Source organism: Rattus norvegicus, chromosome 5 (assembly GCF_036323735.1).
Source record: "Rattus norvegicus strain BN/NHsdMcwi chromosome 5, GRCr8, whole genome shotgun sequence".
NCBI classification, from domain to species: Eukaryota; Metazoa; Chordata; class Mammalia; order Rodentia; family Muridae; genus Rattus; species Rattus norvegicus.
This window is the reverse complement of record NC_086023.1, coordinates 74,649,046-74,676,725: the sequence shown is the minus strand read 5'-3', so window position 1 is coordinate 74,676,725 and position 27,680 is coordinate 74,649,046. Positions and strand designations below refer to the sequence as shown.

At 44.0% G+C, this 27,680-nt stretch overlaps 1 protein-coding gene, 1 non-coding gene and 1 pseudogene across 2 annotated transcripts in view; 2 read left to right on the top strand and 1 right to left on the bottom strand.

Annotated features, from left to right (window-relative positions):
• The window catches only part of LOC120103069 (40S ribosomal protein S18-like), a 462,039-nt gene extending 434,359 nt beyond the window's left edge, over positions 1 to 27,680 (top strand). Inside the window, exon 2 of the mRNA XM_063261286.1 lies at positions 26,355 to 27,680. Coding sequence (XP_063117356.1) covers positions 26,355 to 26,448 — 94 coding nt within the window. The 3' untranslated portion in view covers positions 26,449 to 27,680. The remainder of the gene's footprint in view (positions 1 to 26,354) is intronic.
• Trnal-aag10 (transfer RNA leucine (anticodon AAG) 10) lies at positions 11,397 to 11,477 on the bottom strand. The gene has a single exon. It is a non-coding gene; the product is annotated as a tRNA-Leu (tRNA).
• Positions 26,454 to 27,680, top strand: LOC134478979 (glyceraldehyde-3-phosphate dehydrogenase-like; annotated as a pseudogene).

Below are 27,680 nucleotides of genomic sequence, written 5' to 3'. Positions count from 1 at the left end.
AAGCATGAGCTTTATAGAGAACAATGAGAACATCTTGCCATGATGTCAAAAGGTTAGACTGCCTGATTTTGAGGGAGGATATTACCTTCTGAACTGAGCTCCTAAAATATGAATGGATAAATTTCTGTTGTTTCAGGTCACCTAGTTTGTGGTAGTTTGTTATACTAGCCCAGGAAATGAACATTGGTGCCAACACGGAGAGAGATTCCCTTCTATTGCTTCCTTGTAAGGAAAAGTATTTGTTTCGCTAAAAGGTAAGCATTCTGACTACACAGTGTCATCATGAAGATGTATGTTCTGCATGTGCATGCATTTGGGCATACACAGAGGAATATTGCCACTGTGGCTTACAGTCACTCTATCTTGAGTTACAGGAGGTAGAATTCAAAGCTACCTATATGTCAATAAACAGTGACATCCCACAGTGGAGTGGTCCGACTGACTATTCCTTTACTAGAATGGAGCCCTTTGCAATAGTGGGCTTGAAAGTAGATGAAAGAGACTTGGTTCTATGCTTTGGGAAGCTTATAGTTTCAGAAAGGTAATGAAACATCAACAATTGTATATATTAAACAAGTCTCTGTCACCAAAGATGTAGAGAAGAGAATGTGTGGTTATAACACAGGGAGCCTCTCTTAGAAAGGAGATCACTAGGAACATAAAGGGACAGAGAGGGCCATTCAGTCATGAGGGGAATGTGAATCAAGTGCAAGTGGGGGATGGGTATCCGAGCTCAGCAGAGCCAATGACATCATTCTGTGAGGGCAGGAGGCAGGGGTGGTGGGTGGTGGTGGGAGTTGTACATACTAAAGCCTCAGGCTTATGACAGGATCCAATATCAGGACCAGTAAGAAGACAGCTATCTGCTAGCTAAGGACAGAGGCGCGAGAAGCAACCAAGCCTGCAATTTTGGACTTTTAGCCTCTAGAACCAAGAAGAAATAAATTTCTGTTGTATAAGTCATCTCTGTGACATTGTTATGGCATCTCTAGCATATTAATATGCATGAGATATGACTGAAATATAATTGACATGATATGATTGGTACAGGGGAAACATCTCAGGTGTTGGGCAGACCTTGAAGGTCTATCCACAGGAAGAGCCACAGAGCCAGGCTTTGGGTAAAGATCACAGTGACTAGGCTTAGTATGAATGGTGAGCAGAAAAACATGGAGGCAGGAAGAGCAATGGGCATAGCATGAGGGAAGCAGCTCTCTTTTCTAGGTTACCAACATTGTTGTTTGGCTCTTTGGAGATTTGCTCTTTTCATGGGAGATTTGGAATCCATGGGGAAAGCTCAAAGAGCAAGCATAGTCCTTAGAAGTGAGACAGGAGTAGGGTGTAGCAATGTTCCCTGCAACCCCAGTGCTTTGGAGGTAGAAGCAAAAGGAGAAGGATCTGGGGTATGTGCTCATCCCCAGCCCCACAGAAAATGTGAGGCCAGCCTGGGCTACTTGAAACCCCACCCCAATGACAACAACAACTACATCAACAACAAAAAAATGGAATTGAAACCAAAAAGGGAAGCCCTTGCTAACTGCCTTCTTTTACTCTTAGTACCTTAAATAGTTATTAGTAAGAGGCAGGGGAGTGGCTTGTTACAGTGAACAAACTGTCAGGACAATTCTTTCAAGGCACTATGCGATCAGTCCCTGATTTCTAGCTAATGTACAGAATTGCTGTAAGTTAATTAAGATGAACTGGGTACATATCACTTAGAAAAGCAACTAAAGAGAGCAGTCATGGGGCTCCAAAGAACTTTAAAGTCGTATCCTCAGGAACAATAAGTTTCTATTTTGTACAAGAGCCCATTGACCAAAAAGCTGGCAAATTTCCCATCACTCAAAATGAGAAGAAAAATATATAATCTAGTAATTTATTACCTGTAACAATGAACACATTTTAAGTGTTAACTTAAAAATTGTTTTCAGTATATATTAGAGAAATTGCAGCAAAAAGCAGTTTTCTGACTTGATGTTTAAATTATAACAAAGATGCTATAACCTAATAAGTGACCACACAAGGAAGATCCTTTTTGTGCATTTCTCTGGCCATGGACTGTTCATTGCTGGTTTGGATAAAACCTTCAATTGCCTATATGGAACAGGACTTTCAGAGGGGTGAACTGACTTGTCTGCAGTCAGTGTTGAATGCTGACACAGTTCATCCACTGGGAGTCTGAAAAACTAGTGTCTTACTACTGTTTGGTTTGTTTGTGTTTTCTACTTATACTCCATAACACATTTTCATTGTGAGCTACACAGGAAGCAATGGGGGTTGAGTGTAGAAGGGTTACCTTCTAAAAGAGCTGCAACACAGAATTCCAAACCCATTGACTGGAGTTACTGTGATGCCTCGTTTGGTTCCATGAGAATTTAACTGTAGTGAGCCATATTGGATTTGGGCCTGGCCATTTTGTAAGTGTATAGCTCAAAGTAGCTACGTGACTCTTGGCCACACATACTCCTCTAAGAGACTCTCCCATGAATTTACAGCACAGGAAGATAACATTCACGGGATGCTTCAGCCTAAGCAAAAATCAGTTATCTCCTCAGTCTACACCCGGTGTCTCCACCACCTGACCTCATCGCCTGACCAGCTATCACTGCCTATATCCTCATCTCCCCCTCCTCTGTGTTTCACAAAGGACACTCCCCCTACCTGAAAGCCTTAAAAGCTGTAACGTTCATCCCAATAAATGAGACCTTGACAATAGAATCTTGCTTGGTCTCCTTCTCTTCACCCTCATTTGGCCCACAGGTAGAAAGCCTCTTCGGGACCCTGAATAACTGGGTCCCCGCTGGCGGGGACATTTAACCAACACATTAGTCTTTCCTTGCCTCCTTCTCTGACCACCCCTCCAGCCCCAGAGGATGATCTGATTACAACAGTGTTTGTGAACCATGTGGTCTTCACTGAAGACTGTGTAAGGAACACAGGGCAAAAGGATTGCCTGGTCATTCATCTCAACTTGAATGCCAAGTTCAGACTTCATTCTCAGCCTCTGCCCTATCACTCATCCATGAGGTGTCCCTGTCTATCCTATGCACCGATAGGAAGGTCACTCTCTGCTTTTCTCACAGTTCAGGCTCTCCTTTGAAAGTCCTTGAACATGCCTTCTGAACTCTTCCTTGGCATTTCTCTACAAATTATTGAAATGCTCCATTGCAAACAATTCCTATTCCCTGATCATTGTGGGTGTGATTTATGAGCAAAGCAGATGCTGCCCACGATACACTGTAGACAAAAGCGTGTGAATGTGCACGAGAGAGAAGGAGAGTCAGCAAAGTCTTTGGCTAAGCTTCTGTGTGCTCCTCCGTGTCACGGTTGGCTGTTAAATTAAGACCATCTGGCTCATGCAGCAGTAGCTAACACAAGGAAATGCTTAAAAGACTGCTTTTCTGATATTAAATATGACTTTTAAAACCCAAATAGTTGTTATTATTATGCTTCAGACCAAAGGGCAGTGTAATTAGTATTTGGACAGGACTGTAAATAGAAGGGCATTGAACAAAGAGTATGTCATACCTTCTTTAGATCAGCTCACACATCATGTATATGTACATGACGATGAAAAATAGGATGTTTTAGGGGGCAGAAATAAAGGCTCAGCACTGTCTGGGGCTTTGTCTGATATGAATGTAATATATGTTTTATGGTATGAGTGGGCTTTTTCATAACTGTGTGATATGTTTTTCCATCTTTCTTACTATTAGTTATTTTTAATATTGAGACTTCGATCAGTTTTTTCCTCAAAATTTTCTCACCGATAGACATTCATAAAAACAAAACAAAACAAAACAAAAAGAGTCTTCACGGATCTCTTGGTAAATTAATACCACAATATGACGACTTAAATCCTCTAATAATTCTTCAGATAATTCCTAAATTACTCAAAGAACTGTATCCTTGGCAATAAATCCTAAGAACAAAATGAACACGGGTTTGGAGAAGGACTAGCTGAAGAAAATAGGCATCGGAAAATGAGGTAGAAAAGTGGCAAAAGCTTTTAAGACAACCATTAGCTGTCCTGGTGGAGAAATAGATTAAAATGTCTGAAAGAAATAGAAATGTTAAATGCTCTAATTTTGATTCAAGTATGTAATTTCTCTTTTTTTTTGTTGTTGTTTTGTTTTATTTTACATCCAGTCAGTTGGAACCTGCCAAATAATACAGCATAGATTTCTTTTTATTGGTCCTATAATACTTCCCCCTGAACAATTATGTGTATGATTCAGGGGACTGTCACAGCCAAACTGATGTCTTCCCTCGGGATCAGGAGGAACAATTGCCCTTCCCCGGTGGGGTGGCTCTAAAAGCCTGAGTCTAAAAGCACAGCCCATTGACGGATAGCAGGAGCTCTGAAGAGCGTGCCTCCCTTTGTGGCTGGGCCAGGGAAGCTGCAGAGTTGGGCCAAAATACTTCCTTCCAAATGGCCAACACATACATGGACCTTCGGCAAAGCCGTCTAACCAAAGAGAAGAAATGGTGTCACAGCTTTTTTAACTGTTTGTATAAAACTCCCTAAGGGTTTCATTTTCAATGGGTTAATGGTTCCCAGTTTGTTTCAGTCTGCCACGTTTCCATGTGTTTAAATGAACAAAGCACATCAAGAAACACAGGATGCAACTTCAGATCAATAACGTGTGAGAAAGAAATACTTCATTAATTTAAATGTCCCCTAAATATCTACTTGGCCTTCTCTTCTGAATAACTCTTTCACTTCCCCCTTTTCTCATCTTCCTAGGTTTGAAAACTTGTGAGAAATGAATCTACGTCCTCTGCAGCAAGGGTCTGAGCCCGGAGAGAGGTAGCTGAAATGTCCTCAGTGGGCTACTAACTCTGTGATTGACATCTTCTTTATAAAATGAGGCTGTTGTACTTATGAGGACTGAATGATAGAAGATGAAATACAGTTCTAGGAGCCACATGAAGGTTAGGAATCAGAGGCTTGGGAGCCAGCAGTTCATCCACCCATTTACTACCTGCCAAAGTCCCGTACACCTTATTTTGGGGGGAATCTGGGGGTGGTGAACAGGTTAGACTTGAACTTCCTCTGAAGCCATGAATTTCTTTGTAATCCTGCTGTTTCTGTATCTACTGGGATGATAGACATTTGGCACTCCAGCCAGTTTATGCAGTGTGGGAATATCAGGGCTTGGCATGTGCTCGGCAAGTACTCTACCCATGGGGCCAATCCCTGGCTCTCTGTGCCTCAGTCTTCTCATATACAAACAGAGAAGAAAAAGAGCACATAGCTTAGGCTTATTATTGGGAGGCTTAGATACCTTCATAAGTGTAAGGTGGTCAGATTCTGCCTATGCAGACTCAACCCTTGACTAATACCTACTTGCCAGTGTTAAACAGAACTCTTAAATCTCTACCTATTATGTTGATGGGCGTCTCTCTCTCTACCACACCAAAATGAATGTGTCCAGTGCAAAAGTTTAGCTTCTTTCCCATGCAGAGAAACCATTTGGTGCCCTTATGGTTTGATGTGTTTGGGGAGAGGGCTAGCTGGGAGGTTCACCCAAGGTAGTAGCTAGATTTGTGTCTCACCTGGTCTAAAAGCTCAGGGTTCATAGGGATGGCGCTCAGTTAGGGGAAAGCAATGTTGCAAAACTAAATGAGACTTTGGGCCACTTTGTCCTAGCCACACTGTGAGTCTGCTATTAGGGACTTTGTCCGGGAGAGTTCACATTTACAGTTTCTACTCACGCTGTGATCCCAGGCTATGACATAAGGAGCACCTTGATGTGAAGTGGTCCTGTGCAAAGTGGGGCACACACAGGAAAGATATTTAGACTCTCATATGCAGGAAGCAAGTGGCCCTGGAAGTCATGGTAGTTAAATGAAATAGTCTATTGTCGTGAGATCTGACCTAAGGAAACTGTCTCAAGAGAACAGCCTTATGGGTAAGTCTGCCAAGCAGAAGCGAAGGGCTGTTCTACAAGAGAGACTGACGCACTGAACAGCTGTCACATCTAGGGAACCTGAGGATTGGTGTCCATTTCTGATTATTTATGGTCTTCTCTGTGAACTGCTTTCAGAATTTGTTGACATCTGGAAGAATGACCCTGGAAAAAGGACATGCTGAAAGCACCTTTATCCTATCATCTGGTGACACTGAGAGGCACAGTGGGTAAGGTATATTAGTTAAGACCTGTGTAGTCACAAGGAACTTGCCCATGCTTCAGTAAGCAGCCCCTGAGATTATGTGAGCAACCCTACTGAGCCACACAACACAGGCATGGAAGTGGAAGGCTGTTGGGGAAAAACTAGGGGTTCGGAAGAAGAAATGGTGATAAGAGAGAATAATGAGGATAAAAATTAGCAAAATACAGTGTGTGTGTGAGAGAGAGAGAGACAGACAGAGACAGAGACAGAGACAGAGACAGACAGAGACAGAGACAGAGAGACAGAGACAGAGACAGAGAGACAGAGACAGAGACAGAGACAGAGACAGACAGAGACAGAGACAGAGACAGAGACAGAGACAGACAGAGACAGAAACAGAGACAGAGACAGAGACAGAGAGACAGAGACAGAGACAGAGACAGAGACAGAGAGAGAGAGACAGAGACAGAGACAGAGACAGAGAGACAGAGACAGAGACAGAGAGACAGAGACAGAGACAGAGACAGAGACAGAGAGACAGAGACAGAGACAGAGAGACAGAGACAGAGACAGAGACAGAGACAGAGAGACAGAGACAGAGACAGAGACAGAGAGACAGAGACAGAGACAGACAGAGACAGAGAGACAGAGACAGAGACAGACAGAGACAGAGACAGAGAGACAGAGACAGAGAGAGGCAGAGAGATAGAGACAGAGAGAGGCAGAGACAGAGACAGAGAGACAGAGACAGAGACAGAGAGACAGAGACAGAGAGACAGAGTCAGAGACAGACAGAGACAGAGAGACAGAGATAGAGACAGACAGAGACAGAGAGACAGAGATAGAGACAGACAGAGACAGAGAGGTAGGGAGTGTTAATTTTTTTAATCAATAAATATAAGGTTCTAGGTTTAAAATGTACCCATTCTCCAAAATAACATCATAGTTTAACAACACAGAACGCTATAGAGGAAGGCTTGTTTGGTCACTGCCTGACCACATTTCTGGTGGAACAGATGCCTAGTTTACCCAGTCCAGCAAAAAGACAGGATTGTGTCATATAACCTTAGCCCAGGAAACCACCAAAACTGAAAGTGTGGCTTCTACCGACTATATCATTTTTACAAAATTGAAAGATTGCGAGATTTGGGCAGGAGAGATGGCTCAGTGACTAAGAGCACTGGCTGCTCTTCCAGAGGTGCTGGGTCCCATTCCCATCATATACATGGTGACTCATGACCATCTGTAACTCATTCCAAGGGATCTGATGCCCTCTTCTGACTTCCACAAGCACTAGGCCCTCATGTGGTACATATACATGCATGCAGGCAAACGCTCATTATGCATAAACTAAAAATAATAAATCTGGGGTTTTCTATGGGCTCCGAGCACTGCTCCTCCCTGTCTCCGTAGCTGAGTCAGCAGTGTTGGACATACTGGGGTGATTATTAGTCCTGGAGTCTGCCTCTGACACTGTACCTCTTCTTAATCAGCAGACCTCAAAATATGTCACTAAGTGGTTATCCATAAATTCTCCTTTATAGATGTTCTATAATATATCTTTCTGCTCCAGAACCCTTTGTTTCTGAACACTAAACATGACAGCCATTGTATTCTTGTAAAAGATGAAAGAAAGGTTTCTTTCTAGAGTAGAGTCCTCTTCAGGTCAGCAGAGTCACCAAATGTAGATGACAACTGGCCATATTTACAACAGTGTATGCAGTCCACCCAATTCATATCCTTAAGCGTAAATCTTTATTCGGAACACCTATTACAAATTTGTCATTAAAAGTTAAAACATGAGGGTCTGACCTAGAAGACCCTTGAAGACATAGCTACTTGATGGAATATTTTATCTGACACAGCTGCCCACTAACAGGAATAGGGCAGCTTATTCTGGGACAACTGTAGATAGTTCTGTTATGGGAGTTTCAGGGCCAAAGCTCTTGTTCTAAGATTGCCAACATACTTGGCTTTGGCCATGAGTCTCAATGCATCGATTAGAAAAAATGATCAAGGGCTGCAAGGTGCGGCTCAATAATGGAGCACCTGGGTTACATGCATGGTATCTCAGGTTCAATGGTTCTGTGGCTAGCACCACAGACCAAAGCCAACGAACGAAGATACGGTTATTGATGCAAAGAGATTTAAGCGGCACGGCCAACTTGAGAAGAGATTCAGTGACTCTAAGTCCATTTCCCAAGCACCAAACTGAACTTTAGGCTGCAATAGAAGAATTTAGGGCTGGGACAAGAGGCACGAATAATTAAGCAATCTGATTAAGGTGTGGTCAGGTTGATCGTTATCTTAGTTCTGGTTCTGCAAGGTGTCTCAAAAGGTGTTAATTGCTAGAGAGGATGATACAGTTCCCATAAAATTAGCTGGGCTCCAGTGTTCAGTCTCAACACCATAAATAATTTTCCTCATTTACTCATCACTGGGGTTTGTGATGGGTTGAGCTCCTTACCATAGGGCTTATCATAGCTTCTTGTTCCCAGAACCCAAGGTGATTGGTTGAAGGCTTAGGACTACGGCTGGATGCTGAGCTTTTAATGAGGCAGAGCTATTGCAATGAGCACTGGACATTTAAATGACTAATTTGTCTCTCCCTGTAGTGAGGTACAAATGGGCTGGATCTAGAAACCGTTTTCTCCTTTAGAAAGTTGCTTAAAAACATAGGGCCAGCATGCCAGCAATGAACTTTGACAGCCACCATCTGAGCCATCAGGTTCGAGCTTGCTTTCCTGCAGAGAAAAGGAAAGTTCAGTGCACAGAAGAAGGGTGGGTGCGACCACGCAGAAGTTAGTGTCGAGGAAGTCATTCTTGAGTTGCCCCCATTGAGTCAAAAGAAGCCTTAAAAGCAGAGCTCCATTTAACTCAGGCGGACATTTGGAAAATGCAGTCTTTGTTTTTAGGATTTAGCTTCTAATTATGATTTAGCTTCTAAGACTCTTCCATTCATTCCAGAAAGCCTTCTGACTCAGTTGCCTATTTTATTCTCAGACATTACTGTCTTAGTCTGGGCCACGATCTCACTGGAGATATCCTGCTTTCATTGTTTGAGGTAATTTCATCAGCCTTTGTCCTCTTTGTTTTGCTATCTGAAGAGTGCTGGAACCCTGACTGGGCCAAGCTTACTTCCTCTTTGGCTTATCTCCAGAGTGATTTGAGACCTGTTTTGGAAGTATGTGTGGGAGGTGGGCTGATGTGGAAATAAAGGTCAGATAAATAACCATTGTCCCAAGACCCAGGTAGAACAGGATCTGCAGATCTACAGCAAAGGTTCCTCATGGCCTCTGCTCCCCTGCTCCCACATGACCCTTCCATTGTCCTTGGGAAAGATAAGGAAAGTTGTCTGCTAGGAGAGTCCTGTGGAATCCAAGGCTCCTGATTGCTGTACAAAGACTAAAGAGATCATAGCTCTGGGTTTCTCCAGGAATCCTGTACTTGGGAAAGAAGAGGATTTGGAATGGATTTGAGATGCCATGTGTTGGGGGAGGAAGCTGGTAACTACATGGATGGTATTTTACTTGCTCAGATGAATCAAAGGCCCCTCTGTGTGTCAGTGAGTTGTGCCTTCATAAGATATAAGATCCAGTTACTTCTGCTTCACTCTGGTGACTCACCAGCAGTTACAGAACTAGATCTAGACTATTCCCTCATTATTTGTTGCTTTTCATGACCAGACCACTGTTTCTTCCTTCCTAGTGGGCCCTGTCTGTTCATCTTCTGTGACAAATGTTGACAAACTACAGGCCAGTAACCAAATTTGACCTTCTAAAACCACAGAGAAGAGTGGCTTTGATATCTAATGGTAGTTGCATGCTGAATGATTAAACAAGATGCCAAAGTGGCTATCCTTGATTTCGCCCCTTGACTTGAAAACCTAAAATATTTCTATCTTTCCAGAGAAAGTTTCCTGTCCTCTTTATGGTGCCATGACACCCTTTGTCGTTTAGTGTATCCTAATTTAATCAAGCACAATGACTTTGAGCAAATTGTTCCTGCTCCTTAAAACTATCTTGTGCTTCTCCCCAATGTCTCATGTATTCCAGGCTGGTGTTGAACTCTCTCGATAGCCAGAGCTGATGTTGCATTTTTAGTCTTCTTTAGTGTTAGGATTCTAGGTATGTGCCAATATGCCCAGTTTATCTTTGAGTTTCTGTGAGGATGGAATTCAGGGCTTTGTGTATGCTAGGCAAACATCCCACTAAATGAGCTATAACCCCAGGCCCAAAGTGCTTCTGTTCTGTGCCTGGTGCCTGGTGCCTGGTGCCTGGTGCCTGGTGCCTGGTGCCTGGTGCCTGGTGCCTGGTGCCTGGTGCCTGGTGCCTGGTGCCTCGAATTCCAATGGGGTAAGTCACTGTTTCCCTAAGAGTAGTGACTCAGTGAAAAGACACATTTACAGCAGTGAGTAGAGAAACACAGAAAACATTTGGGTTAAAGACAAGGTGCCCTGGGGTCATTGCTATCAGAATGAGGTGTCAGAGAGTATTTTCTTGAAACAATGGTATTGCACTGAATTTTTAGGAAAAAGCAGTAGTTTGCAGCACCAGATAGAGGAATTCAGTTGAAGATTTTACATAAGAAAGAAACCTGTGAAACCAGGATGGTCAAGAACTTTGTATCAAGAGAAAGCCAAGGCAGGTCTCTCAAGGACTTTTAACCGAGATAGCTCAAGGCTTATTTGTTCTATTTAAGGATGGTGTGGTCGCAATGTAAAGAATGAAGTAAGACATGGGGCAGGGAGACTAGATAAGAGGACCTTGTTCACCTAGTTAAGAAATCTTGAGATGTAAAGAGTACTCAGATTTGAGATCATGTAGTGAATGCTTGCCGTGTTACAGATGGGTATTTGGTTTTATAAGTGTCAAGCTCTAGTCATTGAGTAGATAGATGATGGAGCCATTGGTTTGTATAGGGAATGCTTTGAAGACCAGGTGGTGGTGTGCAGGAAGCTTTGGCTTGGGGCTGCCTGTCATTCAAACCATAATGACTTTAGCATTACTGCTGAGCCTAAGGATCCCTGCCCTAAGTTATATTATGTCCAACAGTGGTTGGTTAGACTATGCCTTTCCCTAAAAAGACATTATTTTGGTTTTTTTGAAGCAGAGTTTCTCTATGTAGGCCTGGCTGTCCTAGAACTTGCTCTGTAGATCAGGCTGGCCTTGAACTCAGAGATCCAACTACCTCTGCCTCCTGAGTGCTAAAATTAAAGGGGTAAGCTACCACCATCACCTGGTAAAAGGCAGTTTTTTTTTTTTTTTTTTTGGTCTTTTTTTCGGAGCTGGGGACCGAACCCAGGGCCTTGTGCTTCTTAGGCAAGCGCTCTACCACTGAGCTAAATCCCCAGCCCCAAAGGCAGTGTTTTTAACAAGAGGCTCCTGACTCTATTTTGAGGATAGAAGATGACTCCGCATCATATTGAACATGTGAACAACATCATGTATCCAGAACCATTAAGACACCGACTGATAGCTTTTTTCTAAGAGTAGAACTGGCATCACCCTGTACATTTATCTGAGTAAATTGGGACTATGGGCCATACAGATGCTTAAACATTTTATAAGCAAAGCCGGGCATGGAAATTTATCAGATACACCAGATTGATGAAAGACTATAGAAAGGGCTTGTAACACAGCCGTGGGAATGGTCCGATGACTTATCATCTGATCGTGGGAGTGTACATCAAGGGACCGACAGGTAGAGAAGTCCTAACTTTCACAGGGGCTCCAGTGTGACTCAGTTTCCACTGTTGACTCTGCCTCCTAGAGTTGCTGTTCTTTTTTTTTTTTTTTTTTTCTTCTCTTTTTTTTCGGAGCTGGGGACCGAACCCAGGGCCTTGCGCTTGCTAGGCAAGCGCTCTACCACTGAGCTAAATCCCCAACCCCCAGAGTTGCTGTTCTTTTATATCTACATATCTACATATCTGGGCCTGCTACCCATCAGTTCATCAGTTTGTTCATTTGCACATGGTCTTGGCCTTCTCCTCTGCAGCCTCCACAGCACCCCACTTCTGCAGCTCATCTCTGAGCCTGCAGCTTGATTCTAAGGCAGCAGCTGCATTTCCAGGAGACCTCCTGCCACATTTGTAACATTATTCCCACAGACTCTGCAGCTTCATCAACTTCTGCCTCTCAGGCCCCCAGGTAACACCTTATAACTTACCGATATAGATACATAGATATAAATTATATAGATATAAATAGAGATAGAGATATAAACCCAAAGAGAAAGATTTATAGTGTGATGTGCAATGTGTGATCTGAGAGTTAATATTAGTAATTAGGATTGGAATAAAAGAACTTTTATTTACCTTGTTGAGAGCTATCAAGGGAAGGGGTTCTACTACACAAATTTCTGCCAGGGAAACCACTGTACCTTGTAAATTGATTGTCCTTCAGTGAAGTCTGACATGGTAGAAAAATAAAATGTGTTTGCCTCTGCTGTTTCTGACATAGCACAATCATGGCAGTCCCTTTTGCAAAAGGCTCTCGGCCTGAGATGGGATCCTTCTACACTGGCTCATTGTGGTGATTTGAATATGTTTGGCCCAGCAACAAACTATTAGGAGGTATGGCCTTGTTGGAGGAAGTGTGTCACTGTGGGTATGGGCTTTAAGACCCTTGTCCTAGATTCCTGCAAGCCAGTCTTCTCCTAGCAACCTTCAGATGAAGATGTAGAAGTTTCAACTCCTCCTGCTCCATACCTCCTGGATGCTGTGGTGCTCCTGCTTTGGTGGTAGTAGACTGAATCTCTGAACCTGTAAGACAGTGCCAATTAAATGTCCTTTATAAGAGTTGCCTTGGTCATGGTGTCTTTTCACAGCCATGGAAACCCTAATTAAGACAATTAGTCTGATCAGAATATTGACCAAGTAATATTTAACTCATCTATTATTTTCTGTTTTCTTTTCTAGTGAGATGAGGTGAACTCACTGAAAATTGATGTAGTGTCTACCAAATGGTCATATCATCAGAGTCTAGCAGTGTCCAGATACTAAGAAAGGCCTGGCTGAGCTAACCTGGAGGGGGATGTGCTGAGGTTGGCTGAGCACCAGCTCTCTTCTCCAGACCTGTGTTGGAGTCTTGCTGCTAACTAAGCTGAATGAGCTGCTAGCCGTTCACTTTTGTCTGATTTTGTTCTGTTCTGTTTTTGTTTTGCAAGACAAGAGTTCCTCTTGGCCATCCTGGAACTCGCTCTGTAGACCAGGCTGGCTTCAAATTCTATCTGCCTGCTTCTATCTCCTCCGTGCTGGGGTTTAAGTCATTTGCCACCACTGCCCAGCTTGTCCATTCACTTCTTACTGAGGCTCTTCCTCTCCTCCATGCTTTAGGCTCATTTTAGGAAGGAATGGAGACAGCAGATATGAACAAGGAAACATCTGAGGCACTAGAAGTCAGAGGCCTGGATTTCATCCTGACTGTGTGACTGTTGCCAAAACTGTGAATGAACTATTTCTTTTATTGTGATGTTGATGCATGTTTTTTAAAGGGAATTAGATCATGGTCCTTCTTGTCTAGCATTCTTTTATTTTATTTTTTCTGTTTTTTTTTCTAGCATTCTTTTATGATTTTTGAGACTAGTCAGTAAATGTGGCATGGCGTGCAAATGGTCAATTCAGAAATAAATGTTATGGGGATTTATGTTTCAGAGGGGCTTCAGCTGTAAACGATAGATACTTAAACTCTGGTCAGAGCTGTCACATGTCTCCTGGCTCCCCTTTAGAACTAGGGCACTTCTCCACTCCCAAGCAGTCAGGGGTGCTGTTTGCTGACTGTCTGCAGAAATATCCCAGGCTGAAGAGAATGGTTCTCCCTCAGTAGTCTCTCTCTGGGGACAATCCTTATCCAGTCACTAGCTGGTATGAGGTTACGGAAGCCAAATGTTTGCATTTTCTTTCTGACAATCTTTTTTTTTCTTAAATTATAATCTCAAAAATAAAAATTAATAGATTCATATTATCTTTATTTATATGTATTCATGTATATGCATGAGTCTTCCACATGTGTACAGGGCCCTGGGATTCCAGAAGAGACTGTTTCTGACAATCTTTAAAGAATCACTCTAGCTTGGAATTTACTGGAATTGTACCCCACTTCAATTTCCCCTTCTCCTCCTCCTCCTCCTCCTCCTCCTCCTCCTCCTCCTCCTCCTCTTCTTCTCCCTCCTCCTCCTCTTCTTCTTCCTCTTCTTCTTCTTCTTCTTCTTCTTCTTCTTCTTCTTCTTCTTCTTCTTCTTTCTCCTCCTCCTCCTTCTCCTCCCTCCTCCTCCTCCTTCTCCTCCCTCCTCCTCCTCCCTCCTCCTCCTATTCTTCCCCCTCCTCCTCTTCCTCTTCCTCCTCCTCCTCTTCCTCCTCCTCCCTCCTCCTCCTCCTCCCTCCTCCTCCTCCTATTCTTCCCCCTCCTCCTCCTCCCTCCTCCTCCTATTCTTCCCCCTCCTCCTCCTCCCTCCTCCTCCTATTCTTCCCCCTCCTCCTCTTCCTCTTCCTCCTCCTCCTCTTCCTCCTCCTCCTCTTCCTCCTCCTCCTCTTCCTCCTCCTCCTCTTCCTCCTCCTCCTATTCTTCCCCCTCCTCCTCTTCCCCCTCCTCCTCTTCCTCTTCCTCCTCCTCCTCTTCCTCCTCCTCCTCCTCCTTTTCTTCTTCTTCTTCTTCTTCTTCTTCTTCTTCTTCTTCTTCTTCTTCTTCTTCTTCTTCTTCTTCTTCTTCTTCTTCCTCCTCCTCCTTCTCCTCCCTCCTCCTCCTCCCTCCTCCTCCCTCCTCCTCCTCCCTCCTCCTCCTCCTCCCTCCTCCTCCCTCCTCCTCCTCCTCCCTCCTCCTCCTATTCTTCCCCCTCCTGTTTCTCTTCCTCCTCTTCCTCCTCCTTTTTAAATTTAATGAGTATAGGTGTTTGGTCTGCATGTATGTCTACACTCAATGTGCATGTAGTGCCCACAGAGACCAGAAGAGGGTGCTGAATCTCCTGGAACTAGAGTTAACAAATGTTGGTAGGAATTACAAATTATGTATGTACAAATTCTGGGAATCGATCCTGCATCCTCTGGAAGAGTAGCCAGTGCTCTCAGTTTCCAAGCCATCTCTCCAGCCTTTCTCTCCACTTCTTTAGGTGTTTCCAAGCCCACTTCTACCAAATCCCACTTCCCAGTGACTGTAACCTCCAGCTTCTTACCCACAGGCTTACAATATGTGAATTTGGATTAGGCTGGTAGAAGCCCGCCAAGCCCCCAGTGCTCCTTAACAATGAAATGCAGGTTGAGATCGTCTTTAGAGTACTAAAGGTAACTAACTATTCATGTCTTCTCTGAGACACAAAGTCTATCTATCTATTTATAACACACACACACACACATACACACACCACCACCACCACCACCACCACCACCACCACCACCACCACCACCACCACCACCACACCCACACCACATACCCAGACCGTGAAAGAGAAGGGAGATTCACTGCAGGGGTAGGGGAAGCAGTGTGGCATGGGAACAGAGATAATAGAAAGTAACAGGATGAGAGGAGTTAGAACAAGGCAAATGATACATCTGTAAGGATAGTGAAAGCCGAGATTCTGTGTGCGAACTGAAACAGTTAATAAAAGCTGGTAGAGACCAAGCCAAGACTGGGATGCGGATTGCTACAAAGACATAACAAAGATGGCATCTCCCGCGCATCCCACTGCACTTCCAAACAGTAAGTGTGATTTCTTCTATTTTAATATCCTGAGCCAGAGGAGGTAGTAAGTCAGGACAGGGTCAGCCAGTCCCCTTCCAAATGATACCACGAAAACTCCCTCAGGAAGACAGGGGAGATGTCTAGTGAGTCAGAGCACTGACTCACAAGCATGGAGACTTGAATGCAGATCCTCGGCATTCTGGGGCAGAGACGGGAGCATCTCTGGGCTCGCAGCCTAGTTTAGGTTCTGCAAGAGACTGTCCCAAGGGATTGAGGCAGGAAGGACATCCTCTGGACTCTGCGAGCACACTCACACATATGCACGTACTCCTGCCTACCCCATACCCCAGGGCAAACCCCCTCCAAAGGACACCATGAACAGCCTCTCCAAATGGCACTGTGCGTCCCCTCTCCAAATGATACTAATAAAAAAAAATTAAATTAAAAAAAACACCCCTAGAAAATTCCATCCTCCTTAATGAATTGTAACTCTCTGCTCTCTGTGCTGACCCAGAAGCTTAGGGACCTAAGCCTCATTGCCCACACCCAGCTCTCTGGGCTTCACTGTTTGAAGACAGTTCAGCCACAGGTTTTCCATCCGATCTCCTCTAAGGCAAGATGAAGAAGTTACAGTGGTGTTCTGTCGCCCAAGTTCAGTGCACCACAAAGAGGCAGAGAAAGATAGCGGGGAGGAGAGAGACAAATGATTGGTTATCATCCTGTGAATAGCTAGATAAATATTGACTAAGAGTGCCTAGGAAGAGAAGCGTTCGGATCTGCCTGCAAAAATTAGCTCCCTCCTTCCCTCCCTCCCACTGCTGTTCAGTGGCTCTGCTGTGAGAATCTGACTTCTTTATTTGTCTCTGTGGGAGCTGCCATCTTAATGACTCAGCGCAGCGCTCCTCCAGCGGGCGGTCCTGCCTCAGGTGGCAGATCAGGCCTAGGAGGATTGAGGTCTCATTTAAACTAAGTTAGAAATTTCCAACTTGTTTTAAAATGAAATAGATTTGTAAAAATAACAATAATAATTATTTGACAGTGCTATTATAGCTCCCAGATCGAAATTTAACCTTTAAAGCAGAATCCATCCTTTTATTTTTACCAGAGAAGTGAACTTTCTGGGCTCCTGTGTCAGGCAGTTCCCACCTGGGCTAAAAGGTTTCCCCAGCTCCTGAGGTGAGTAAACAGCCCTGAGGAACTCAGTTCTTCTTAACATGGGCCTTATTGAAATGGTCGTTATGGTTCACAATTAGCTACTTTAATTTTTAAATGTATTTTTTCATACCTTTAGCCTTTAAAAATGTGTATAGGCATAATATTGTATATGCATATATGACACTAAAGTAGAACTGTTTATGGGACAAAGGTGGCTCAGGAGACAGGGAGAGGGAATATACACTGAATGGAAATAATTGAAAAAATAAAATTTAAAAATGTGTTATCAAACCCAACCTCTTTTTTTTTTTTTTTTCCTTCGGAGCTGAGGACCGAACCTAGGGCCTTGTGCTTGCTAGGCAAGCGCTCTACTACTGAGCTAAATCCCCAACCGAAACCCAACCTCTCATTGTGGGGAAATGGTTATTTCTCCAGGCAACACGTCATTTTTTTTTTTTCAAGTAAAGTTAATAGAATTTTACTTCAGTTTTTAAATAGTGGTATGTAGCTTACAGGCCAGCTACATTATTTGTTGCCCCCTCCCCTCATATGGTGAAACTATGATCTTATCTAGAGTTAAGGTCCAAGTGGAGAGATTGGGTCCTGAGGGTGGGGCCCTTAGGAATGGGATGTGGGTTGTTGTAGGAAGAGGGCAGACAGCTGTACTCTGCAGCCCAGAAGAGGGTCTTGGCAGAAGTCACAAACCCTGGCATTCTGCTCTTAGACTTCCCAGCCAGTGTGACTATAAGATGTGAATTTCTATGGCTTGTTCTGTTGTTTGTACTTTAGAGTGCACTCTTCCAGGACTCTGTGGGACTATGATTTGCTCAACTTAAAGCTGTTCAGCTCTCATATTTTCTCCCCCAGGACCACACAGTAGGACCAGGACCCTCCTACTGGTCCAGCCACCTGCTCAGAATCCCCTCCAACTGTCTCTCTCCACACTCTTTTGAAACTCCAGCAATGTCTCTTACCAACCTTGTGGCACTTCTCTTCCACCTTAGAGGACTTTTTGTGCTTTATTCACAGATGTCACCTCCCACATGTCTGTCAACTTCCTCAAAGACCTGGTATCTTCAAGGACGATCCCATAACCAGTTCCCTTATTTATTCTTAAGCTCGTCCCTCCAGCTGGTCTCTTCCATTGCTGTGTCTACCTAGGAGCCTAAGCATGTCTCTCCCTGGTTGGTCTCTCAGCCTTCAGGCCTGGTTCTTATGTGTTCCCTCAAGTAGCTTCTCTGAGGTGAGCTGACATTTAGCCACCTTCTTCTCATTTTTGATCATTGATGGTCTGCCATCCTCACCTCCCCTGTCCACCATCCTCACTTTGCCTTCAGTAACTGATTGTCCATCACCTTACATTTGATCAGGGGACACCGTCCTTACCTCACCTGTCCACCATCCTCACTTTGCCTTCAGTAACTGATTGTCCATCACTTTACATTTGATCAGGGGACACAGTCCTTACCTCACCTGTCCACCATCCTCATCTTGCCTTCGATGACTGATTGTCCATCATGGTGCATTCACAGGGAACCTGTATCATCAGGAAGCAGCAGAGTGGGAATTTGGAATTTGAGATCTCTTTGGCTTTATCATGGCTAGCAATCTGCACTAGATTGGGAAGTGGGACATAGGATGGATTAAAGAAAAAGGTTCAAGGCCTGGAGAGATGGTTCAGCGGTTAAGAACACTAGCTTCTCTTTCAGAGGACCTGGGTTCAATTCCCAGCACACACATGGCAGTTCATAACTGCCTGTAACTCCAGTTCAAGTAGATCTGGCGCATATATATATATATATATATATATATATATATATATATATATATATATATGCAGGCAAACTGATGCACATACAGATAGAGAGAGAGGAGAGAGAGGGGAGAGAGAGAGAGAGAGAGAGAGAGAGAGAGAGAGAGATATCAACACTAGAAGTTTGACACAAGAAGTAAAGCTCCAGAGTCTTGGCCTTTTATTTGATGAGAGAGAGGTTCAGCATATGACACAGACAGGCAGGAGTGCATGGGGTAGGGGGATTGGGGGTGGGGGAGCACCTAGTGGAAGGGGTCACATAGGCCTGAGCATCTGACATTTCCTACTATCAAATAGGATATCTGTCTGTTAATTGTAACAGATTATCCTAGCTGTAATATTAATGTGTGGAATTACTTAACAAGCAAGTCTTTCTCTGCTCCCTACCTACATTCTTCCCAGCATTCTAGCAGTTTGGTACCTCTGAGTAGAAACAGAATGTCCCCAGATCCTGCAGAGTCACTGAGAAGGGTTGTCTGCACATCACCACTGAGAGATCAACATGGTCTATGGATATTATTGTATTAAAATCTCTGATTCACAACCCTGCCCTATTCAAAGCAAACCCTGAATAATACTACTGTTAGCATTTGGAAGGAACTGTAAATGGACCTTCGTGCATACAGAAAACGCCATCTTAGTGTGCATGAGAAAGATGATGGCTCTTTGATACTCACCCAATGATGTATGGTTGTTGGGCAGAGATTTCCAGGTGCCCTCTTTTCTCAGTGGATAAAGTCTCAGATCTTCTGTCTTCCTGTGAATGTCGTCGCTTCCCACCTTTCTGCTCTCACCAGCGTCCCACCTGTACACCAGGCAGCTGGTTGTATTTACTGTTCTCTAAACCCAACAGCTTGCCTCAGGCTTACAACGCTTTGAGGAAACTACTCCTTCTGTCAGAAGGCCCGTCCTCACCTTTGTCCTCCTCCACCTGGAATCTCCTGATGATCTTTAAGAACAAGTGCAAATCTCAAGCCTTCTATAAAATCTTTGACGTCTACAGGCTGGATTCATTGTTCTTTCCTCTTATCCTTCCCGCCCTCAAACAGTAGGACTCTTTATACCAAGACCTAGCTACGTGAAGTTCAGCTTGCATTATTTAATCCACACCAAATGGTGAAGTTAGTCATCTTGTTATGACTAATTTTACTGCTAATGAAAATTTAAAGCTTAAAGAAGAGGCTAACTCTCCCAATGTTTGATTAGTAATCAGTTAAATAACAATACCATACTTCAAAGCCCAGATAATATACCAAAGTATTAATCATTTTTTTCAAAGTCATTTATTGAACTGGCTGTGGTGGCACACACCTTTAATCCTAGCACCAAGAAGGAAGAAGCAGGCATATCTCTGTGAGTTCAAGGCCAGCCTGGCCTACAGACTGAGTTCTTCCAGGATAGCCAGCGCTATATTGTGAGACCCTGTCTCAAGATAATCAAAATAAGTAAATATCCATTTATTTGTATCTTTACTAGGCTTGGACTATGACCTTCCATGTCTCTGTCCTGGTACCAACCACTGTGTCTGCTATGTGATGGACACTCCATAAATGTTTATAGAATAAAAAAATTCAGAAAAAGTGAGTGTGCCATATTGAAGACTTCTCATGTTCTAAGACTTCTCTGTTGTCTTTTAGGTTGAAGAGGCATGAAAGTTGTTAGTGTTCCCTTCTGGTGACGATATTGGGAAGATGGCTCCCTAGAGGAGAAATGATTACTTTTCCCACTGGGAAAGTCTAGAAGTCAATAAAATTAGACTATACTCTTGAATTTGTGGCAGTCTAAAGAGCTCATCTTCAACTGGACTTCTTCCCAGAGTAATTAGAATATACACATAATCTCTGAATTTCTGGTTGCGATTCAGCAACAATTGATGGAGCATACCCAATATATCAGGCATTATGCTCCACTCTGGGGACACAATAACCAACATTTCATGGTCCCCAAAGTGGACTTGTAATATCTGACCATGGAGCACTACTTCTTCTAACAAAAGTACTGCCCCTCCCCCATTTAGGAAAATACCTTTCACCCTTACATCATGTGTTAGATAGGTAGAGAGGATTTCCACTTCTTGACTTTAAATTTGGGCACATGGCTATCCACTGAATTGAATCTATTGTTCATAGTAACTGATGGCGGTTTGGTCACATGGTTGAAGGTGGACAGATGTATGTCAGCTACAAGAAATTTTCTGGAAATAATGGGAGTAAATTGATGCTTTCTTCCAGAGGGAGCTTTCCATCAGAGAATGATACCAATACAAAGGAAGGCAGAGCTGAACTTTGAAGACAACAAGAGTTTGTGGATGGCACAATTTTAGGTCTGGAAAGAATGACAAGTGATGACAGCAGAAGGCCTGGATTTCCCTTTCAGGCAAACCAGTATATTCCCTTCTCTCTTCAGCTACTTGAAAGTGGATATATTTCCTTTTCAATTAGGTCCTAACTAATGATAACTTTGTCTTATGGGAGTAGGGTTTTGTAAGTAACATCTGTAAATGTAGCAGCAGATGAAGCACAGGGGCTATGCAGAACAAAGAAGTCCTCTTCTTACTGGCCGGGAAGTCAGAAAACTCTTCAGTCTAAGATGACTGCTATCGCATACAATATCTTCAGGGTCCAGGGGTGTCCTGGAGAAGGAGGCAATAATGCTAGAGAAGACTGTTCATTTCTTATGGCCATTGGTGATGTCCTATGAGATTGAAATGAGCTACATGGAAATCAAAGAGCTTTTCTCAGAAAAGCCCATCTTGTATTAGCCAGAAGTCCTGGTTCCCCGAGAAGAGCCACATGACTTGCAAAAGCCCAACTCTCTACATTAAATTACACTTAACATAAATGAGGTTTAAAGAAAGTTTAAAAAAAATAAGAGAAAAACTTAGAACCTAGAAGCAGATGTCCCATCACTTTCCAAATGCACTCTCTTTCATAAAACGAAAAGCTATTCTCAGGGGTACAAGAGAAAACTGGAAAACTGGAAGCTTTCATCTTACCTCTTCATCTTATTACCTGGTAAACATGAGAAACAGAATAAAGATGGCCTGTTGCCAAAGGGAAGATAACATCAGACAATGGTGTAGGTCCAATGGCCAGCCACTCTGACTTTGGATTTGACTCAACATTTATCAATCAATACCTCAGTAAGATTCAAGAAAACCATGATGTGTGTCTTGGTTAGTTTTATTGCCAATTTGATACCAATCTAGAACCACCGGGGAAGAGAGAACCTTGACTGAATTGTATTGATCAAGTTACTATGTGGCCAGGAATGGTCCTGATTACTGACTGATGTGGGAGTCAGGGACTAGCCCACTGTGGGCAGCACCATCCTTAGGCTCATAGACCTGAGTTGTATGAGAAGATAACATTCAGCAATCCATGGAGGGAGCCAATAAGAAGTGTTACTCCACGTTCTTCCCAGCTTCCTGTCTTGAGTTCCTGCCCTGATTTCCCTCAGTGATGGACTATAATCCGGAAGTGAAAACTGAAATAAACCCTTTCCTCCCCAGATTGCTTTGGTCAAGATGTTTTTTTTTTCATAGCAACAAAAAAGCAAACTAGAGCAATCTACAACAAAGTAATCAACCACTTGGACAGTCACAAGCTGGTGAATTCATTAAGAGAAAGTGAGAAGCCCTGAGAAGGCAAGTTTCCCATTGTGTCTCTTAATGCTGGCCATGGAGTCCAGAAAGGAGAGTTCCTACTGATCAGTAGACCCAGGGAAAGCTGATCTGATCACTCTGGACCTCAGAGCTGGGATGTTTTAGTTGTGTCTGCCTTCTGTGCTGTGTTCCTCCTGGTGGTGTGTGCTCTATACTCATGATTGAAATGGAGTGGGATAGTCCCCAACTCCCACATCAGTTGGAAATAAATAATCTGCTTTTCTGTCTTCTTTTTCTGGGAGGGGAAAAGAGCTTTAATTGCATTTTTTTCTATCTCTACAATTGGGTAGCATATATATTACGGAAGAAGTGAAGAAAAGTTATTCAACCATAAGTTTCCAGATGCAAGAACTGGAACTATCCACATCTGACCTGAAGTTTAATCACAGAAAACCTAATTCTTGAAGAAGAAGAAACTGATGTGATACAGGAATTAAGAGCCATGGCTGGCTGTGGAGTCTTATTACTGATCTTATTACTTATTACCTGAGTGACTTTGGCCAACTTATACCCCTTCTCTGTGCCTCAGTTTCTTTACACATAAAACATAGAAATTGAAAGTGGAGATAAAAATAGCAATACCTAATTCATCACATTCCTATAGGATTGCACAGATCGATATGAGTAGAACAGTTATAGTGACTGGCACATATTAAATGTTTAACAAAGGTCATCCATGTCATTATCTGTTCCCCCTCTGGAATGTATAGAAGTGTGTTCTTAGCATTGGATGCTTTCCCTATATTTGGTGGGAGTCTTAGGGAAAATTATATGGATCTATGCCTGTCCATGGAAATGACTGGACTGTGTTCTTCTGGTAACAGAGCGCTCGCTTCTTGTCTTTATGGGGTCATCATTTCTCATGCGTTGAATAGAGATGACGCTACCCATCACCTTTGGGATCCTCTAACATGGGCTGTTACACATACTTCACAGAGTTGGTAGGATTGAGTGTGACCGTGTAATAAGGCACCAGAACAATGCTGAACACAGTAATACATCCCAGATCTCCACTTCCCATTGCTCCTGCTTCTACAGCGGGAACCTGGAATTCAACAATAGTAAGGGAACCTCCAGAGTCAGGGCTCTATCTTCCCACCTCATACACTGCTTGGCTCCTGCCTGATCTTTTATTTCCCAGGACAGCCTGCCCTGGTAAATGTTCTAAAGAAGACTTGAAGTTCTGGCGTGAGGCAGGAATAAGGGCTGAAAGTTAAGTGGGTCACTTTGTAGCTAATACAGTCTGATTGCCCACACTCTGGTCTGTTCATTATTTCTACCATGTTCTCTGTCTTTCCTCTGTACCTTTGCTCAGTCTGTGCCTCTGCCCATGAGATCCTCCCTCCTCTCCTTCCTCTGCTCAGAGCTTAATTAATTTGAAGCTGCACAACCAGATCTTCCTTCCCTCCTCTTTGACCTCCTGCACCTCGTTTTATCACATCAAAGGTACAAGTTTTTAATCCCCTCAACTCCCTATAATCAGAATTAGCCGACTATAACCCGTTTGGGAAAACCCCACCTTTTCAACCCGCTTTTGTAAACAAATAAAGTTTTATTGGAATGCAGCCATGCCTGCATTGAGTGTGGCTGCGGTTAGGCTGTAAGAGCAGAGTAAGCACAGCAGAAATTTCGAGCCTAAAGGTTTACTATCTGGTCCTACATGGAGGAAGACTGCCAGCTTTCACTGAAGAGGGCCAGCACTGCTTAGGAACTTGTGAAAAATACAGAAGTTTAGGATTACCTGGGCCCGGAGTTTAACTATCCAAGGGCTTCCTATGCACCTTATACTAAGAAGGGTTTCTTTGATTTTTGCTTAGGGCAAACAAGGAGCCCTACATCAGTGCCCAGTGCAGGATGTTTGTAAGAGACTCCTCTGAAGCTGAGTGATGGTGGTGAAGAGGAAAGCCATTTTCTGCACAGTGTTTCTCAAAGCGTAGTCCCCAGAGAGACGCATCACATCTCAAAGACCCACTTCACAGCCACCACATTAGTTACTTTTGCAAAAGCTGCTACCAAATACCTAACCAAAACTCCTCAGGGAAGGAATTATTTATTTTGGCTCAAGGTTTCACAGGATTCAGCCCGTAGTCACTCAGTCTATGTGCTAGAGCAGCACTCCATGGCTGCAGGAGCCTGTAGCGGAGGGCAGCTTTATGTATCACAAAGCCAGGAAGTAGAGACTAAGTCAGGAACTGGTCAAGGAAAAAGTATACCCTATAACTCCTACTTTCTCCAAGGAGGCCCCACTTCCCAGTTGCCACAGTGGCTAGGGACCATGCGCCCAAGCAGGAACTTGTGGGACACATTTCAGATTCAAACCATAACAGCAACTAGCTGAAACTTTAGTGTAAGCTCAGCCATTGATGCTTTAATGAGCCCTTCGGGTGACTCAAACACAGGCTGAATTCAGGCGTCTCAGATCCAAAGGTCCTATTTACTTTGTTCTAGGATAAGGGCCTTGTATACCTTTTAACCCTGCATGTAATCCTCATTTCTAGTCAGTGTTGGGAACCCCTGTTTGAGATTGACTAACCGCAATGAGTTTTCATTGAGTGCACATTTTCGTGCCAGGCACTGAGCTAGGTCTACTGCCACAGCCACATTTGTGTCTGTCTTTATATAGATAATCCAAGGCCTCTCCTTCAGAAATGATCACCAGCTAATTGGACAGTAGTCATGTGACTCAATGCAATCCACACACAATAATGTCTGTTGCGATGGTGGTAGCCAGGGACCCAAAGGAAGATGGTAGATTCATTGAGGAGATCTGACTGAGTAACAGAAGGACGAAGTAGATGAGCTATGAATTTTGTTTTTATGTGTATGTGTCTGTATTTGTGTGTGTACAAGTGTGAGCAGGTGTGTGTGTGTGTGTGTGTGTGTGTGTGTATACACATGCGTGTAGAGGCCAGAGGTTGATGTCAGGTGTTTTCTTCAATCATTTTTTACATTGTCATAGCCTTTGTACATTTTTAAAAGATTTTTTATTTTATGTAAATAAGCATTTTGCCTGCACTTGTCTGTGTGCCACATGCATGCCAGGTGCCCACAGAGGTCAGAAGAGGGCACTGAATACTCTGAAACAGGGGTTATGGACAGTTGAAAACTGTATGTAGGTGGTGGGATTCAAACCCAGAACAAAAGAGCTTTTAATCACAGAGCCATCTTTCCTGCCTTTGCATTGTTTTATTGGTCTGGAGCTCACAGATTTGGCTAGACTGGTTGGCCATCAATCTCAGCGGTCCTCCTTGCGGTGACTCCCTAGCTGTGAGGCTCCACTTATGACACCACTCCCACCTGTTACATGGGTGTTGGTGACTGAACTCAGATCCTTATGCTTACGAAAGCAATTTCTTTACAAACTGAGCCATTTCCCTGGTCTATTTATTTATTTATTTAAAGATAAGATCTTTGGTTGTATTGCTGGCTGGCCCGAAACTCACTATGTAGACCAGGCTGTACTTGAAGTTGCTGTAATGTTTCTGCTTCCCAAGGGCAGGGATTACAGGTGTGTGCCACCCTGACTCAGTGAGCTAAGTCTTAAAGATAAGGAAAATGTTCTGGAACGTTTCAGGCAGAAAAAAATTAGTATGCACAAAGGCACTGGGTTAGAGGACACAGCTGAAGGAAACTGCTTCGTTTGGAAATTCTAAAATGCTTCATGTAGATGAAATGTGAGAAACACAGTGGCAAGTGTAGGGTCTATGACTGGACAGGGATTCCCCAGGAGCTTTCTAGCTCATGGGGAAAGGCTCAAAAGGGGGTTGTAATTGGTGTGAAGTGCCCCAAGTCCTTGCCACACAATTGCGCAGAATCTAGCTTTATCTCCAAGCCCAGTGAGGTGCAAACAACACTCTGACCAAGGGGAGAGAACCACTTAGCAGAATTCCATGGGAGCATGGAGTTTCCATGGTCCGTGAAGAGAAAGCAGACTCTATTTATTTGAAAGTGGAGAAACTCGCTCTGCTCCTCCCTGTTCTAGAGACAGCCGCATCTTCTTGTGCAGTGCCAGCCTCGTCTCATAGACAAGATGGTGAAGGTCGGTGTGAACGGATTTGGCCGTATCGGACGCCTGGTTACCAGGGCTGCCTTCTCTTGTGACAAAGTGGACATTGTTGCCATCAACGACCCCTTCATTGACCTCAACTACATGGTCTACATGTTCCAGTATGACTCTACCCACAGCAAGTTCAACGGCACAGTCAAGGCTGAGAATGGGAAGCTTGTCATCAACGGGAAGCCCATCACCATCTTCCAGGATCGAGATCCCGCTAACATCAAATGGGTGATGCTGGTGCTGAGTATGTCGTGGAGTCTACTGGCGTCTTCACCACCATGGAGAAGGCTGGGGCTCACCTGAAGGGTGGGGCCAAAAGGGTCATCATCTCTGCCCCTTCCGCTGATGCCCCCATGTTTGTGATGGGTGTGAACCACGAGAAATATGACAACTCCCTCAAGATTGTCAGCAATGCATCCTGCACCACCAACTGCTTAGCCCCCCTGGCCAAGGTCATCCATGACAACTTTGGCATCGTGGAAGGGCTCATGACCACAGTCCATGCCATCACTGCCACTCAGAAGACTGTGGATGGCCCCTCTGGAAAGCTGTGGCGTGATGGCCGTGGGGCAGCCCAGAACATCATCCCTGCATCCACTGGTGCTGCCAAGGCTGTGGGCAAGGTCATCCCAGAGCTGAACGGGAAGCTCACTGGCATGGCCTTCCGTGTTCCTACCCCCAATGTATCCGTTGTGGATCTGACATGCCGCCTGGAGAAACCTGCCAAGTATGATGACATCAAGAAGGTGGTGAAGCAGGCGGCCAAGGGCCCACTAAAGGGCATCCTGGGCTACACTGAGGACCAGGTTGTCTCCTGTGACTTCAACAGCAACTCCCATTCTTCCACCTTTGATGCTGGGGCTGGCATTGCTCTCAACGACAACTTTGTGAAGCTCATTTCCTGGTATGACAATGAATATGGCTACAGCAACAGGGTGGTGGACCTCATGGCCTACATGGCCTCCAAGGAGTAAGAAACCCTGGACCACCCAGCCCAGCAAGGATACTGAGAGCAAGAGAGAGGCCCTTAGTTGCTGAGGAGTCCCCATCCCAACTCAGCCCCCAACACTGAGCATCTCCCTCACAATTCCATCCCAGACCCCATAACAACAGGAGGGGCCTGGGGAGCCCTCCCTTCTCTCTTGAATACCATCAATAAAGTTCGCTGCACCCTCAAAAAAAAAAAAAAAAAAAAAGAAA